At 38.7% G+C, this 17,943-nt stretch overlaps 2 protein-coding genes across 4 annotated transcripts in view; both read right to left on the reverse strand.

Moving 5' to 3' along the window:
• The window catches only part of LOC139234881 (erlin-1-like), an 843,171-nt gene that overhangs the window by 69,983 nt on the left and 755,245 nt on the right, over nucleotides 1-17,943 (reverse strand). The window lies entirely within an intron of this gene.
• The window catches only part of chuk (component of inhibitor of nuclear factor kappa B kinase complex), a 113,188-nt gene that overhangs the window by 4,935 nt on the left and 90,310 nt on the right, over nucleotides 1-17,943 (reverse strand). For all 3 annotated transcript variants that reach the window (XM_070865683.1, XM_070865682.1, XM_070865684.1), the window contains exons 13-18: nucleotides 14,650-14,773; nucleotides 11,032-11,183; nucleotides 9,019-9,080; nucleotides 7,340-7,449; nucleotides 5,701-5,750; nucleotides 2,387-2,486 (exon numbers count right to left, since the gene is read on the reverse strand). In XM_070865683.1, the coding sequence (XP_070721784.1) occupies nucleotides 2,387-2,486; nucleotides 5,701-5,750; nucleotides 7,340-7,449; nucleotides 9,019-9,080; nucleotides 11,032-11,183; nucleotides 14,650-14,773 (598 nt within the window). The remainder of the gene's footprint in view (nucleotides 1-2,386; nucleotides 2,487-5,700; nucleotides 5,751-7,339; nucleotides 7,450-9,018; nucleotides 9,081-11,031; nucleotides 11,184-14,649; nucleotides 14,774-17,943) is intronic.

The following is a 17,943-nucleotide window of genomic DNA, read 5'->3' on the forward strand; positions in this document are numbered from 1 at the left end:
GTACATCAGGGACTCAAATGGATCAAATTTCTATCCAGTAAGTGAGCTTTGTCATACATTTTTGAGTTGCACAGATAATGAATGCATCAATCGATATGAAGCAGAAATAAACAAAAGCCCTTTCAAAATGTTGGGAAAACCAAACATGGAACTGAATTAAAGGGAAAAGTTTACTATGGACAAGGATAATGCAGTATACAATGCTTATGATGTCACAGAAGATGTAATCTAAATCAGCAAAGGATGCAACTGCTGCCAACGAAGTAAAGTGGTTCCGCATGCGCAGCTCCACTGTTTTTTTTGGAGAGGGAAGGGAGTGGGGAAAAGAAAATCTCTTGTGCCGAACGGAACTGCATCAGGAGAAGAAAACAAAAATTAAAAGTTGAATTAACATTTATGCGCTGCCCAACTGATCCAAGAAAAAAAAGGAGGGGAGGGGTGGGGGAAAGTTATCGCTGTTGTCAAACGGAGCTGAGAGGAAAAAAATGAACATTTATGCGTTGGGGGAAAGTGATCTGCTGCTGAACTGAAGAAAATAAAAATTAAAAGTTAAATTGGTTTTTTAACATTTATGCGCAGAACCGGTTCGTTGGCAGCAGGCACTCCGATCAGCAAAACAAATCATAGGTTCATGATGGTTTCCATGGCTGAGTGTCTGGCAACTGTTGGTTCGGCTTGGTCTTCTGTGCATTTATCGGAGCGTGGTTGCCAAGGGAATGTTTGTTCTGGAAAATACTCTGCAACAAATGGCTAACGGGAATACGGCCTTTAGTGGTTTAAAAAGCAAACAGTGCTATCTCCATAAACTGAATGAAAATGGTCACACAAAACTATTTTATGCAGTGAATAATGCAGTCCATAGCATAAATGAAAGAAAATGGATGGAGGATCATATATTTTATTAAAAAGAAAAAAATGTAAAACTATTTTTAGTGTCCAGTTGCAAATTACATGTTAGTACAGTTGATCTGCCAAACAGTATTAATAATGTACAGCATTTTTTCTTTAATTGACCAGAAAGTCAACTGGACCTGCCACATAAACGTCATGGCTACTAGAGCAGATCAGAGGCTGGGTATTCTCTGGTGAGTATCTCGCCTCTTGATTCCCTAAAGCCTATCCACCACCGGCAAGGCACAAATCAGAAGTGTGATGGAATACTCTCCACTTTGCTAGCAATGCCTACATCCTGAGAATACATTTTTAAAAATCATGGAGTTAAATGAAGTGACCAACTAATCAGAGGCTGAGCTAATTAATAGTTGATGAGTCAACTATTTAGGATTTATATGGAAGCACCAAAGATGAGTCAGTTAGAAATGAACTGTGATCAATTGGACATGAGACTCAGCCTAGCCTTCTCAAATGGTGCGAGTTTGTCGGCCCCTCATCACAATTATTACAAAAAAGTCTTTCAGATTTACACATTTTCCTTTTTGAAACAGAAACGTAAATCATCATAGCCCTTATCTTTGTATTAAAAGCATATTAGAAATATTAAAATCTCAGCAGATTAGTTTTTCTAAAACTATACAATCTCTTGTAAAATTGTACAAATATACAGCACTGGTGGGAGGAGAAGAAAATGGGTAATGAGTTCAAAACACTATTAAATCAAATTAGTGTGACAGCTGACGCAGACACTAGAAAAGTTTCAATACAATAAATGCTGGATGACAAGATGATTAAGCAGGGAGGTACACAGAGCATTTTAATTACGACCGTGTCCTTGTTCAGCACAAAGCACACTGAAATATTTGTTGTAACCATTAATAGAATTTTAAAAGCTATTCTTGGAATGCAGTGGTGCGTGGGACCATTAAGAACTAACAAGTGGCACACGCTTTTGATGCTATGGTTGTTTTAGAAATGCGGGCTTTTTACTATAAATTAATGCCCAATTTCTTGGCGATTCGCTTGGTTTATTTCCAACAATCCTTTAAATGGTAATAATCAACCAACCATTATTCATGTGCAAAACTTGATACTGACTGGGGGAGGGGGAACAGGTATCACAGCCAAGCCTGACCGTATTCTAACCCAACATTGATACATGCGGACATTCTGCAGGGGTCAATAGTCAGGAATCAGAGCAAAATCTATGGCTAATTTTTCGGCTCCCTAACCTAATGGCAATGAGCTCAAATGCATCCTCTTGAGCACTGGCCCAACTAAACTAGAAAAGAGATTGAGCCACAAAGGGACACTGAATAGCATGTGTTTCCTGTTGCTTTCTATCACTCTTATACTTCCATTGACAATCTTACTTCTGGTTATCTTTCCAAAACTTTGTATGTTACTTCACTCTTAGCTTTATTGTATCACCTAAATTTAAACAAATTTTCAACTATTTAGAAAACGCCTCCAAAAACTTTGGTATTCATACCTGAGATGGGCATATAGCTCCTTTAGCACCTGATCCTGATTCTGAACAGTTTGCACAATGATCTTCACCATCTCTGTACTGTCTCCATATTGATGAGAATCTTAAAACAAAATAATTTATTACTGTTTCACTTGGAAAAAGCATTTTCTTGGAATATATTGAATAACTTACAATGATAAACAGAAGTGAGCTGCCTGACCAATTATTTAGTGAAATAATCCTATTTCTAGCACTTGTTCATGGAGCCTGCACTGAAATATTTCAAAAGGCCAGATGCACTCGAGCACATCTACTCAATAATATTGATGGCAGTGGGATTAGTACCATCTGTTAACAGACAAATCCTGGGCTTCCCATCCTCCACACGCTGAAGATTATTTGCTTTGCAGAGCTTAAAACAAAAATAAATTGCCCCCTAACCAGCCTGTTAGCAAGCCAAAGATACACCAATCCCACTGACACCAGTGTTATTGAGTGGATACACCAAGCCTTTTAATGAATAGATGGGGATCAAAGTGGTGCAGTGCCAAGGATTAAGATGATACTGGTTTGCTCCAGGGGCATCCAAACCAGGGCATTTCAGTAACAACAAGACGCTGCAGTGTATGTTTCTGGCACTAAAATTCCTGCTTGGTACCTCCAGAGTGGCATCAAGCCAAGCTAAGCACTAATTTTTATGATAGTGAATGAATTTGATGTGGACTGTGCCTGTAAACCAAATAATTGGAGATGTGCTGAAAGTGAACAAAGACTCAAAATTAATCATTAAATTGAAAGTGATCGAATAAAGTATTTGTTTGGTCAACAACTGCGGTTGGATTCCTGCTGCTCCCTCCAAGCTTTTCTATTCAATTAATATACCGCAACTGATACTGCAACTTGAAATATTAAGGGTCAGTTGGAGGTCATTGATGAGGCAGCCAAACCAAACAAGTCATTTTGCCATGCCCACATTACATACCTATATCTATTTATATGCATGGATTTCTCAGCAGTGGTTTATTGAGGGAAGTGCCAATATTTTGGAAGATGTGAAACCTTACTCCTCCTCCCACTTCAAAAGGTGCCTGTCTCACTCATTTTCTTTCTCTGTATCATGGCTTTAATCATTTTTTCCAAAAGATTACAACTTAGTACTTCATGAAGAAGCTGGAAGTTATGGAAATACAGGGCCAAATCTTGGATTTTATCTGGGATGGGCCTTTCAGTACCAACATCCAGGGCAGCTGTGACACACTGAAACCATTTTCTCTCAAAAGAGTTTGGCTTCGTTGTTGACTAAAACCCATTCCATTTGATGTCTTCAATGATGTGGTGGATTGTGTTGCAAGGGATGGACTTGGGAATGTCTGTTCCAGGCATTTCTAAAATTATATGCGATCCTTTATTGCAAATGATTTTGTGTTAATGGAAGATTTGTCAACTGATACCCATCATCTTGAACGATAGGATATAGTGGTGGGTGGCTCAAGTGTAGTATCTTGGCTTTACATTGCCCTTAAGAGAATCTGAAATATAGATTGCAAGATACAAGAGTTATCTATTCCAATTTTTGATTTACATCAGTACCTGGGGTCCTGGTAAATGCTAACTTCCGCCAGGACACACTCCTTCAGGATCACACCGATGAGGGGCAATTTGTTCTTTGTAGCTTTTCTTCAATGACAGCGAAGTTCCAATGCATATTATGGCATATACAACCTTGTTCGTGGTTCAGAACTCTGAGTCATGAAAGGGAATGGCTTCCTCCAGCCCTTATGAGAGAGATCTAGGGCCAATCTTTGAGGTGGATTTGTGGCAAAAAAAGGAAGTGACTCCAGGGAGCACTCTGGCCTATATCAACAATTCACTGAGTACCCATGACTTGGGTTTCTTTGCCAAAGCCACTCATATGTGGTCATTGATGGAGAAGTTAAGGATTAGTAAGTCAGTTTGTGGAAATTATATCTAGAACCTCAAGCTGCCTGACATCACACAAGATGCCCTGTGTGGGTTTTTCTATCACCCTCATGACAGATATCAATTACGAAGCTGAGACTTGGCATGACAGCTGCTGGAAGGCATTACCTGAAGACTGGTTATGAGAACACAGTGTCATATATTTAGGGCTCAATGCCTACGATGACTGGGTTGCGAAGTGTCAAGAAGCTCCTAGTGAAACTACCGACTGCCAATTGGTGCAACCATTGCTCAATAGGGGATAGTGTGTGTCCATACTTTGATCAGGAAGATGAGAATAATGCACTCACATTTTATGATGAGTTATGTTGTTCATTCTCATTATTTAAGAACATAAGAAATAGGAGCAGGAGTAAGCCATTTGGCCCCTCGAGTCTGCTCCACTATTCAATAAGATCATGGCTGATCTGATCATGGACTCAGCTCCACTTTCCTGCCTGCTCCCCATAACCCTTTATTCCCTTATCCCTCAAAAATCTGTCTATCTCCACCTTAAATATATTCAATGGCCCAGCCTCCACAGCTCTCAGATTTACAACCCTCAGAAGAAATTCCTCCTCATCTCAGTTCTAAATGGACGACCCCTTATTCTGAAACTATGCTCCCGAGTTCTAGATTCCATGAGTGGAAACATTTTCTGCATCTACCTTGTCTAGCCCCCTCATTATCCTACATGTTTCAATAAGATCACCTCTCATTCTTTTAAACTCCAATGAATATAGGCCCAACCTACTCAACCTTTCTTCATAAGTCAAACCCCTCATCTCAGGAATCAACGTAGTGAATCTTCTGTGAACTGCATCCAATACAAGTATATCCTTCTTTAAATACGGAGACCAAAACTGTACGCAGTACTCTAGGTGTGGCCTCACCAATACCCAATATAGTTTGTGTTTCATGCACAAAGACTCCCAGGTCCCTCTGTACTGCAGCATTTTGTAATTTTTCTCCATTTAAATAATAATTTGCTTTTTTATTTTTTCTGCCAAAAAGTGGATAACCTCACACTTTCTCACATTATACTCCATCTTTGACTCCATTTATTCTATCTTAACATGGCTCCTCAATCTTTCACGCTGTTCTCTCTCTGCAACATAGTTCCCAAATGGTAATTCAGGTCATCATAAAGATCCAATGAGTTCAGACAAATGGGAGCACTACATATTATAAATTACTACTCTTCATTTTTCTACAAAGGACCCTACACTAGTTTAAAGCCAATGAGATTTTGTTGTTTATGAGTTGTCAAGGATAAAATCTAATTAAAAATACGAGAAGCTTATTTTATATGCGGTTCTATGTTCGCAAAGGTTAAAGCTAAAATGTTATCTGCAGAGTTAAAATGTGCACAATACCTTTTGGTTTTCCCTTGAGCTTCCTGTATAAATCGATGGCTTTCTGTTCTCTAGAAAGGAAAATTATGATTAGCAAAATGATTTATTACACCAACATACTTGTAAATCAATCTAATGAATTGTTATGTCTGTTGAAGGACTAATACTTGCCATAAATAATTCCTTTCATAAATGAATCTAAACATGTGGATGATTGCTCTGTTCTGCTGAAAGCATACTTATAGATTTTTGGGGGTTTTATTCAATCTAAGCACAGTGTTAAAGCATTTGTCCACGTGAAAGCACAGAACTAAATTACTCTCTGTTGAACTGCACAATACATTTTCCTTCAAGTTTAGAAATAAATTTAGGGTCCTGCTTACTCAACAGCAAAGTACTTCCCGTATTTGTGTTCTCAGATTCAAGACCTGCATCTATTAACACAAGTGGACAAAGACAGATTCACTTGTCCAAAACCAGAATTGGGATTTTTCTTTCCTACTGAAAAACAGACGGTGCTTCATGATTCTGTGCTATCCAATGCAATTACACCTTTTGACAATGACTGAGAAGTAACTTAATGTCAAGAGGTGCATACCACTGCCTTAATACTAGGTGATTGAAGTCGGGTATCAATAGTAGTTTATGATCGATTGAACACCAGTTTTCCACGGATGCTGAATATGAAAATGACTTTTTTTCTAGGAATTAGTGTTTGCCCTGTCAAGGGAGTGTGGTAGAAAGATAAGAGTACTCTAAAAGGAAATACCTCTTCCAATTATATATCACATATATAAACGTTTTTGAAATATTTTTATTAGGAGATTTAGGTCGTCGGCAGTGCATAACAATTGGTCTCAGAACCCCCGAGTACTGCAAAGTAAACTTCCCACTCTGATCTTTACCAGGCAACTTCAGTGGCTGAGGACAAAATTGGGCTTAACTATGATTTATCCCGTGGTTAACAAGCCTGCTGACGCTTACTGTCTTGGCTCATGCATGAAGAACAGACACTTGCAGGAGGAAATGCAAGGTGCTTAGCACTGATGCCCCAGGAAGGATGGAAAGGGAGAAAAATGGTGGATTAAAGGAGCAGGGATAAAAATAAAAGCATAACTTAGCCACACACGTGAGGTAGTGGAGGCAATATTCCTGGCTTCATTTAAGAAATATTTGGTTACTATAATAGAGAGAGACGGTAGGCTTTTTCTGGATGGATAAGCTAAAAAGGACTGAATGGCTTTTAAAAATCTGTATCTACCTTCACCTCTGCAACTACTTGCTTTGACACAGGAGTTCATTAAAGCATATTTCCACGATTGTTGTGGCAATGGAAAACAAACATGTTTTCGACTCTCTGCACAATACCATTTTATTGTGTATCCTATCACTACTGTCACTCTTGAATGGAGAAGAGCAATATGATTTATAATGTTAAAGATTAATCAGAAACGGATAGAACTGAGTTTTCTATTGAGACTTAATAGCCATCAGGAAGTCAGGACTTTTACCAATGAACTCTGGTCTAGTTCTTTGAATTAAGACTCTCTGGAGATTGAAGATGGTACTTTTGCCACTGAGTTAATACATTATGCTGCTTGAGCCACTTTAGAAGTTTGTGCAGAAATCTATCATTTTAGGTCTAATTATTTTTTCTTACAGGTTTTCCATGACATCTCCCTGACGTCTTGCATATGGGCTCCTCTGCAGTTCCACTATTTCAGTGTGCAGACCCACGATTTGTTCTTCCAAGTGACCAATTTCAGCAGCCTTAAATGCCAAAAAAAAAAGTTTCTGTAAATTAAGTGAGCTGTAGGTTTCATTATTGCTACTATCCTTGAACCGACTGATCGGTTAGTTAAAAAAAAAACAAAAAGGCTGCTCTACGGATATAAAATAATTAGGTTACATAGATATGCGTAGACAGTAAAAGGGCTGCATCTTTCCCTCCACACCATTGCAAAAGTAGGCAAATACACACTGTAACTTCCTCCTATTGCCATGCACCATTTCCCCAAGAAGGATAGTGCTCAAGCACGTATTGCCACATTTTACTGACCATAAATACAATTGAGTCATATCGAGTCCCAGAGCTGCCATCTCTATTGGTCTTGCAGCAATTTTTAACTGGTTAGATTTCAGCACTGTTGATGTGTAGCAATCTCCAACTTTGATCTCCTTACATGGACATTTCTGTATCAAAGTTACACTGCATGCTAGAATGAATGGGTCAAAATGAATCTAGAACCAATAACCAAACTGTACTTCACAATTAGCAATGTGCCTGCAGTGTAGCTGCTATAGTTGGCACAATGCCCCAGAAGCTAGTTCATATAGTTACCAGCATAAATTTCATTTCTCTCGTTCCCACCTTGGGTTGGCCTCTTTGAGCTGTTAAGTAGATGCAATTATGTGACTACATGAACGGAACTGCAAACCTAAATGCCCTTTCCCCTAAAAACTGCATGAGCTCAGCAGTTCACACACATGTTCAAGGTGTGAAAGATACTGGTGCACCACTAAACAACCAACCAGTATCAACTTCCAACACACACAAGAGACTGTTGTTTAGTAACCCTTACTACCCTTACTGTAGCAAGTTAGTGTTCTTTGAATAAAACAATGAGGATATGATGAGTCTGAAATAGCATATCCTATTTTTTTTTTTTAAAAACATCTTCAGGATTCATTTCACATGCAGAGGCATTAGAAACTGGCCTGTTAATCTCATGCACTCCACACTTTAGCTCAAACATGGAAAATTAGCTTTCTGGAGGCTGAACTTTAAACCCACCTTTAGTTCAATTTCAATATAGCTGAAGCGCTAAATACTGGCATATTGTGTAAGGGAGGAAAAATTGCACCATTTAATGACTATTTTTATGCTAGTAGCTGGCTCAGTTATTTATCCAAGTTAAAAGTTATGCCACTGTACAAGCTCCAAAACAGTATGTCGCTAAATTTATTTATTTTTTTAAACCATTAGTAAACCAATGGTTTAAAAAAATAAATAAATTTAGCGACATACTGTTTTGGAGCTTGTACAGTGGCATAACTTTTAACTTGGATAAATAACTGAGCCAGCTACTAGCATAAACACTTCATGGTTGTGTAAAAGGTCACCAGAAATATACATAAATTCTAACAGTCGTTCATTTAGTAGAGTTAACATTCCACTTCACGCTGCAAATCATACCAAAGTGCTGTAGATTGCACTTAGCATCAGTATTTTTATTGCACTCACTATTCATCACTCAGTAAGTTTTAAACTATAAAATTAGGAATGATTCCTTCCAGTTAAGCAATTTTAAGCACTAACAAAACGTGTGATTTACTCACTTGTTTACAAGCTTCTGCCTTCTCTTCCATTTCTTTCCACGCTTTCAACATCTTCTCAGAAGCTGAGAATAAAAATGTACTTCCATTTCAAACTCAAAATTCACAAGATCTTAACAATAACCAACTAATTTTACCTCAAAAATTCATAATTTTTCCTGCAAAAATTTCTATGGTAATTATAAGTTGCAAGAACGACAGTAAATATATCGGCCACGATTTTGCAGTGAGTATGCAGTGAGCATAGAGTACTCTCTATAGCTCCTTGGAAATCCAGTCAAGTTCGAGACTTCCACATGCGCTTGCGCATGTACTAAATCTGGAACTTACAGCCTGCCAACGTAAGCATTGACAGACCATCTGCATGGCCAAAGAAAAAACAATTATTGATGCAGAGTTGGGCTATTTGCCCACCAACCGTCCAGAAATTGCATATGAAAATTTTTCAGTTGATGCAAACAGAGGTATGCCGCTGACCACAATTTTTGCTCCATCGCCTTAAGTAACTGTCAAATAAAACTAAGCAGCGTATAAAGAATTGTTAGGAGTAGAAAAAAGGGTATTAAGTCTATAAGGCACCCCCCACACCTCCGCGAGTTCAAATACAGATTTACATAATTTCTCACCATTTCCCTCAATCCATTCTCTCTCCAGGTAATGTTCCTGTTGTCCTTTGAACTTATTTATCCTCTCCACCTCAATGGACTTGCTTAGTAACCAATTTCATAACTCTATTGCCCGTCCTTATTCTTAACTAATTTTTTAAATTTGTGTCACTGGATGTGTGAACTTTTTACCAGAGCAAACAATTTGCCTGGACCAAATTCTGTCAACTCCTTTCATAATCCCGGTCTCTGCAGCCTCCTCCAGCCCTATAAGCCTGTGTGATCTTTGCTCTCTTCCACATCCCTATTTTAATCGCTCCACCAATGGCGGCCGTGCTTTCGGCTTTGGCCCTAAACTCTGGCCTTCGTTCCCTAAACCTATCCATATCTCTCTCCTCTTTTAAGATGCTCCTTAAAACTTACCTCTTTGATCAAACTTTGTCATCTGTCCTTCTGTGGCTCAGTGTCAAATATTGTTTGATAATGCTCCTTTGAAGTACCTTAGGACATTTTACTACGTTAAATGTGCTATATAAATGCAAGTTGTGTTGTTCTAGTAATTTACTTTGCTGCTTTTCACTCATTTCTGCATGCAAACTAACTTTATCTAATACAGCAAAATTTTAAATGGTAAAATAAAAGTACTGTTTAAAGTATCAAATAAACAAGATTTCCATCTTTTAAAGTCCTTTCTCTTTAAATAACATAAAAAAATTGCAGCATAAGCTTTGCATATAAAAAAAGTAAAGTATGATGAGCCGAAGGACAGTATCATTTGGACTGGTTTTTTTTGAGGAGGGAGGGGAAGATGGCGGTTTTGAAAGCGAGGAGAGGGAACCATTTAAAATGTCAGCGAGCATGTTCCCCAGAAGGGAAATTGGGTGGTCAGTCGTTTAGTGGAAATGGGATCAAAGGAGCAGGTGGTGGGTCTTGTGGTGGAGAAGATATATGCGAAGACACTGAACCTTCCTCTCCAAATTTAAATCCTATTAATTTACATGACCCTGAAACTGGAAAATCAGTTGCTCCAGCACGTGATTTTGTTGTTGTGATGTTATTCCTTGTTATAGTCACATGGTCACCAGGGATCAATGACAGATAAGGTTTTTCCACAGGCTAAGCATGATGCTCTCAGCCAATAAGCAAGTAATTCCACAAAAACAGACATGTGACTACTGGCTGTATAAATTCATGAAATTCCTGTTTCCACCTGCAGTCTCATCAATCAATCGAGGAAGAGTTAGGTCAGTCTTGCAATTAGCTGTTGCCAATGGGATTGCTAGGGAACATGATGAAACAAAGGGTCACTTGATCACTTCAAGTCAAGGTAATTGGTGAAGATGCCATTAAAATCTAATGATCACATGATCACTATACATTCAGACAAAAATGAATCAAGTTGAACACTTACATATTCCATATGCCATTTGTTCACTGTATTTTTCCAGATCAAGCCTAATGCTTGACTGAAAAAAGTCCAACTTGGCCTTTAACTGCTGGGAATTAGAAAACATTGTTGTCTTCATTTTTGTAAGGTTATTGTTGTAACGAAGGAGACTCAGCCTGGGAATAAATTATAATCCATAATCACAATGCGGTTCCATGGAATATCTGAAAATGTAAATCTTTACAGATGAAAAATATAAATTTCCATTGAAAGTCTCTTCAATGGTATACCAACAAATAACCCTGAGAGTGACATAGAAACATAGACATAGAAAATAGGTGCAAGAGTAGGCCATTTGGCCCTTTGAGCCTGCACCGCCATTCAATGAGTTCATGGCTGAACATGCAACTTCAGTGCCCCGTTCCTGCTTTCTCGCCATACCCCTTGATCCCCCTAGTAGTAAGGACGACATCTAACTCCTTTTTGAATATATTTAGTGAATTGGCCTCAACAACTTCCTGTGGTAGAGAATTCCACAAGTTCACCACTCTCTGGGTGAAGAAGTTTCTCCTCATCTTGGTCCTCGGCAGTGACTGGCTAATAATTTATTATAATCTTCAGACATAAACAATTGAAAAACAAATACATTAAATCTGCGAGGAGAAAACAAACATAAAAAGGGATATTTGAAATGATAACCTCATTGTAAAACTAAATAAATTTCATTTATAAATAATGAAAGCAATTAATTCCACTGAAAGCAAAAAAGAACAAAACGGAAAAACGCTCATGTGTAGATGGAAACATACTTGCCAAACAGAACATTTAAATTTCATTTACACTGCTGTTAAACTTGCAGTGTTAATGTGATCTCTGTGTTGCATAGTCAAGTCCAATATTGGGATCATTAGGCTATTTTCAGCCAAAAGATGTTACTCATCTCGTGCTTTATGTACCATAGTTATCAGGTTCAAACACAATCTAATGGAAATTGGAAACATGCCCGATAGGAAATATCATAATCTTTGCTTGTTGCAGGAAAGTTGGGATACACTGAAAATTTTATTTTACACTGGCTCATTGTCTGGAAGTAATGCAGTATGGTGCACACAAACCCCGAAATTGGGGTAGAAAAGAGTATCTTATTATACAAATGAATACAAGATGATTTTTGCCAAATTAAGGCAATTTTTCAAATAAATTAAAAAATTCAATTCCAATTTTCTACCCAAATCAATTTGATTAAATCATGGGCGAATTACTTGCTCGGTTTCACTTTAGGAGACAATAATTTGTTAGGAAAGTTAAACCATCCCCACCCCATAGGAGATGGTTAAAACAAGAAATTAAGTATAGAAACATTTTCATTTTTTCCACAGTTCCCAAAATACACATGCAGTATCAACTTTTAAGAGTAGATTTCTGTTAAATGTTAAGCCCTTCAGACAAATTGAAGCAGCTCACTGAAGCGGTGCATTTCAGCTCATTTCTTCTAAGTAGCCCCAGCCCACGCCACTGCTCTTCACACTGACTGAAATGTTGCCTTCAGGAATCTAGTATTTAAGGAAACTGATTTTTTTTTTGTAGAAAGATAAAAGAAATCCCCAATTAAACGTAAATTTATTGCAAACAATGTTGCTAGTAAAAGCTCTGTTACATAAGCTCAATAATTATGAAAACTACCCCAAGAACACCATTGCAGCACTCTCTCTCAAAATATTCTGTGTAGTTTAGCTGAAAATTAAATTTGAGGAATGATGTCCCCGGAGGAGGCACCAATTAAAGCCAATGTGCAAGGCCAGACAGTGTCCACAAAGGAGCAATGAGTATGGTGGGGCAGGAAGGGGAAACAGACCATTGAAGAGCAAAGCACCCCAGACTGCTCTTGTATGCCACCAAGTGGGTAGCTCTGTAAAATATCATATAGTTGCCTCTTATCTGTGTCAAATGCATGGTTTGAAGAGATTAGCGGACTAAAAAAATAATGGCATCTGAACGACACGTGCTGTTGTGAATGCGCAAATTGGCTTGCAACTAGTCGCGAGGAAGAGCTACTCTGTGAATTACGAATCGCCACAAGTTGCTGGGCGATTTGCACCACTCCATCATTAGTTGCCTGAAAACAGCATCTCACGCTTAACCTCCCCATGATTTTCTTCATGAAGTTGCTGCATTTGCATGTTAACTGCCCATTAAACTCGTCACCAAAAGTAACATCTAGTAATTAACAACGCAAGTATCCTTTTAACGTGATAATTGTTAATGACTGCCAATCAACCTCTCTTACTCAGAAAGAGAACAATTGTAAGTGTGAAGTCTCAGTCCTTCAGGCTGTGAACTGATTTCTGAGATTTAAAAAAATGCCACATTTTGCATTTGATGTTTTGTTTCTTCATTTTCCTTTCTTCTATTTTTTCTCACTCTTAATCCAATCTCTATTTCTCTTCTTGTACTGATATGACATTGAATTGACTCACTCTGATTCACCCTCCTTTTCAGTCCTTCCTGTTTATTTCTTAATCCTTAAATCTCATTGGTTAAGGATATACACTGTTTATTCCATTGTTCACCTCACTGCACCATTTAAATCCTAAACATTCACAAACAAGTTTAGCTAATGGGGCAAATCGCGAGACGCTCCACTCCTGCAAAATCTGTTCCATTGGGGTGACTGGGGATAAAGTGGAGGGATTTTATAATCCAACTTAAAAATGCATAATTATAAGGGCTTTATAAGTTTATCCAATGCTGGAATCAGAGAGGTACAAATCTAAATTTAACGTTAGCCATTAGCTCGACATTTTCCTCCATTACAAGTGATTGCACTTCAAAAGTACTTCATTGGCAGTAAAGTGCTTTTGGTGGTCCTGAGATCATGGAGGGTGCGATATAAATACAAGTTCTTTCTTTCTTACTGACTGCACCATAAAATACTGTACTTAAGCAAAGTGATCCGATCTTACATGAAATAGCAGTGGTGGGAGCAGACAGAGAAGAAAAGCAGTTGGGAAAAGTGGCAGGAATTTTAACATAATTTGGATAGCAAAAAAATTGTGTTTCAAAAACTGGCCTGGGGCTTTCAAGCTCTACCTTGACTGGAGTGCATCTCCTGCAGGGCAAGATCTCAGCCCAGGTGTTGCTGCTTTCTCAAGGCCTGCTGCAGTTTGACAACAGATGGCCAGCGAGCTGCCTTTGCAGAAATTTCTAGTTGAAAAAAATGTTAATTTCACTAATGGAGCCTAAGCATAGCCACACTTGGAGCATTTTGCACTGGCTCATCAATTTCTGCCTCAGGGACCCCTCTGCTAATCTCTGAACGTCAGTTCTTGCACCCAGCATTCCAAGAGTGCAGATGGTGGGAAACGCCGATGCAGAACTGAAATTGAAGAAGTTCATTTTGAAGAGCCTTTTAAAGATTGGGAAAGATGATGCAAGGCAAAGAGATTTTGGAAGGGATTTATAGCCCTAAACTCTACCCACAAAGGGAAAATAATTGAACATTGCAAAAATCATAAATAGAGTTGCTTATGTTTTCCAAGCGAGCAAATGATGAACTGAATATAAATTTAAATATGTCTACAGTGCTTTATATGGTCATTTACTGTTGTATTATCTTCAGTCTCCTGTCCAATATTGACTTACATTGCAGCTCTCTGTCCCTGGAAAAGTCTGCTGTAGTCTTCCTTCAATCCACAGACATAATTCACAGCTTCACCCCATACCTTCCTCAGTTGTACATTGGGCAACATTATCTTAGCATCCCGCACTGTAACAATATATTATTAAAACATTAACTGCACAATCAAAACTTAATGTTCTTGAATATTAATTTTGATACGAGAAGCCATAAAGGATTAAATTATAGCAGTTCAAAATATCATCTTTTATTCAGGTGGATTAATGCTTATTTACACAATACGATCAACTTTGGTCTCTTATCAAAATATCTGAACAGTTTTAGGAAGGTAAAAATGCTCAGGATTAAAAAAAACTCATCACACTAGTACGACTCTCCCATCATACCATCCAACTGTAATTTGAGCATTTTTGATTTTTTCTGTCTGCTTGACAGATCATTCCAAACATTTAATACTCTGAGAATAAAGACATTCTTCCTAAAAATTTGTTTCAAATTTACTTTTACCCAATTTAAATGTGTACACTCTGGTCCAAACATTCTTGAATGTTGAATTAATATTCTGGATTTACTTTATCCACACCATTAAATATTTTACATATCTCAATGAGTACCCTCCCTTAATCGCCTTCTTTCTAGATGGTACAGTTGGAGATTGTCTAATCTTTACTCATAGCTCACTCTTTTACACAAGAACTACCTTGTTGCACCTCTCTACGCTCACTCCACTCATACATAAGTTTTTGTGATGGGTGACCAGATTGAACAACGTAATCCAAGTCGTATCATAACTCTAGAGACCTGTACCCTATGGTTCTGTTCTATTTACTTTCTAATTGTTTGCCCTCATTGTCTCGATGTTTAATGTCATGAGTCCTCTGTCACTCCCAGATCCCCTTCTAAATCTTCCTCTGTCTCCGCACCAATTTAATTTCATTTCTTGTATACTTACGTACTTGTGTACATACACAAATCTTTGAAGGTGGCAGGATAAGTTGAGAAGGCTGTTAAAAAAGCATATGGGATCCTTGGCTTTATAAAGAGGCAGAGCAAGGAATTATGCGAAACTTTTATAAATTACTGGTCGGAGTATTGTGTCCAATTGTGAAGGGCTTTGATGGAGTAAATAAGGAGCTACGGTTTCCAGTGGCAGAAGGGTTGGTAACCGGAGGACACAAATTTAAGGTAATTGGCAAAATAATCAGAAGCAACACAAGAAGATTTTTTTTTTTTTTTTAAACGCAGCGAGTTATGATCTGGAATGGAAGTAGAATTAATAATAACTTTCAAAAGGGAATTGGATGAATACTTGAAATGGAAAAAATGTGCAGGACTATGGGGGAAGGGTAAGGGAATGAGCTACCATAGGCATGATGGATCAAATGGCCTTCTTCTGGCTGCAACATTCTATGATTTTTAGAATGCACATTGTTAGCAACCTTAGCATATATGACCCTCCGCTCAGCTTCCAACCTCCTGTCCTCTCCATTACCAAGACTGCCTACTTCCACCTCTAATATTGCCCTTCTCCACCCCTGCCTCAGCTCATCTGCTGCCTAGACTCGACGATTCCAATGCTCTCCTGGCCATTTTGCAATCGCTGTAAACATGAGGTCATCCAAAATTCTGCGTCCGTATCCTAACTTGCACCAAGTCTCATTCACCATCACCCTTGTGCTCGCTGACCGATATTGGTTCCTGGTCCAGCAAAACCTCAATTTTAAAATGATCATCCTTGTTGTCAAATCCCTCTATGGCCTTGCTCCTCTCCATCTCTGTAACCCTCCAGCCAAACAACCCTCCTCCAATTCTGACCTTTTGCGCATCCCTGATTTTTAAATCGCTCCGCCATTGGCGGCTGTGCCTTCAGCTCCCAAGGCCCTAACTCTGGAATTCACTCCCGAAACCTCTCTCAAGACGTTCCTTAAAACTTCCTCTTCAACCAAGCTTTTGCCGTCATAATATCTACTTATGAGGCTTGGCATCCAATTTTATTTGATTAAGCTCCCGTGAAGTACCTTGGGACAGTTTACTACGTTAAAGGCACTACATAAATGCAAACTGTTGTTGTTGTAGTAGTGCTCTCCCGATTTTAGTATTATATTTGAAATTGTATTATTTACTTTTGATAGGCAGTTCATTAATGTAGATTAGATGCAGCTGAGGCTCAAGCACTTGCACCTGTAGAATTCTACTCAACAACGCCCCCGAGGAGGTTACGTAACTGGGGGAAGCGTCAATAGTGTATGTGGCTGCACTACGTCTGGATGGATGGGCTTGGACCCTCTTTCATCCTTCAGTTCAAAGGTCGAAAATTACATTATTTCCTTTTTTTAAAAAAACATCTTCTTATCCAGCTCCATGTTTTACCCTGGATTCCCTCTGCTTTTTAGTTTAATTAGAAGCCTTCCACATGAGACTTCGTCAAAAGGGATATCTTTAAAGGGCTACTGATTTTGAAATTGGCCTCAGGTCGAGCTCACTAATAATTAAATCATGAAACTCTATTCAGTCAGACGTGGTCATTTGTTTTCTCTGCTTCCTGCCCCGAGGAATCCCCCTCAAGACAGGTCCTTTGTTACCTTTCTTGTATCAGCCCCTACCCTACTAATCTTCTTTGCCATGCAAGCTCTCTGCCACTGGTCCATGTAACTTAAGTCTCCCTCTGTGTCAGTTTGTATGCACATAATGCCTGCTGCTCTCGACCCAAGGCCCCTTCTCCAGTGTTTCTTTTCCAACCACTTCTGGGCCCTGCTCTGCTCTGCTCTTCATCTCTTCCAGCAATGCCCTTTCACATCCCCATTCTCCAGCACCATTCCATTCAACACTATTCCACAGCTTATCACTTCCTCAAGCCCCTTTCAAACCTACTTCCCTTCCTTCTTACACGGCCTTTTTCTGATCTTTCAAATAGATCAATCAATCACTGTTCCTCTCCATATTGCCCTCCAGCATGTTTGCTTGTCACCAATAAGGCTTGGCATCCATAACTTCATTAAAAAATGAATTTATTGACATTGTGGCATTGACAGTAACCTGGCTTGTTGGCGACAATTCCTGTGCCCTCACCAAAGCCTCCTAGCCTGGCTACTAGTTCCATAATTTGTCCAACCCAAACTGTCACATTGCTGACACAGCCCTTAACACCAATCACAGCCGAGCCTCTCCCTCGATTACTCTGGTACTCCTCCTTCAGGAACTCCTCCTTTTCCACCCTCCCCACCCTCACATAGACTTTTGTCCAAACAGCACACTGTTTTTTTAAAAACTATGAATAAAATGTAATTCAAAAATAAACC

Source organism: Pristiophorus japonicus, chromosome 22 (assembly GCF_044704955.1).
Source record: "Pristiophorus japonicus isolate sPriJap1 chromosome 22, sPriJap1.hap1, whole genome shotgun sequence".
In the NCBI taxonomy this organism is placed as follows: Eukaryota; Metazoa; Chordata; class Chondrichthyes; family Pristiophoridae; genus Pristiophorus; species Pristiophorus japonicus.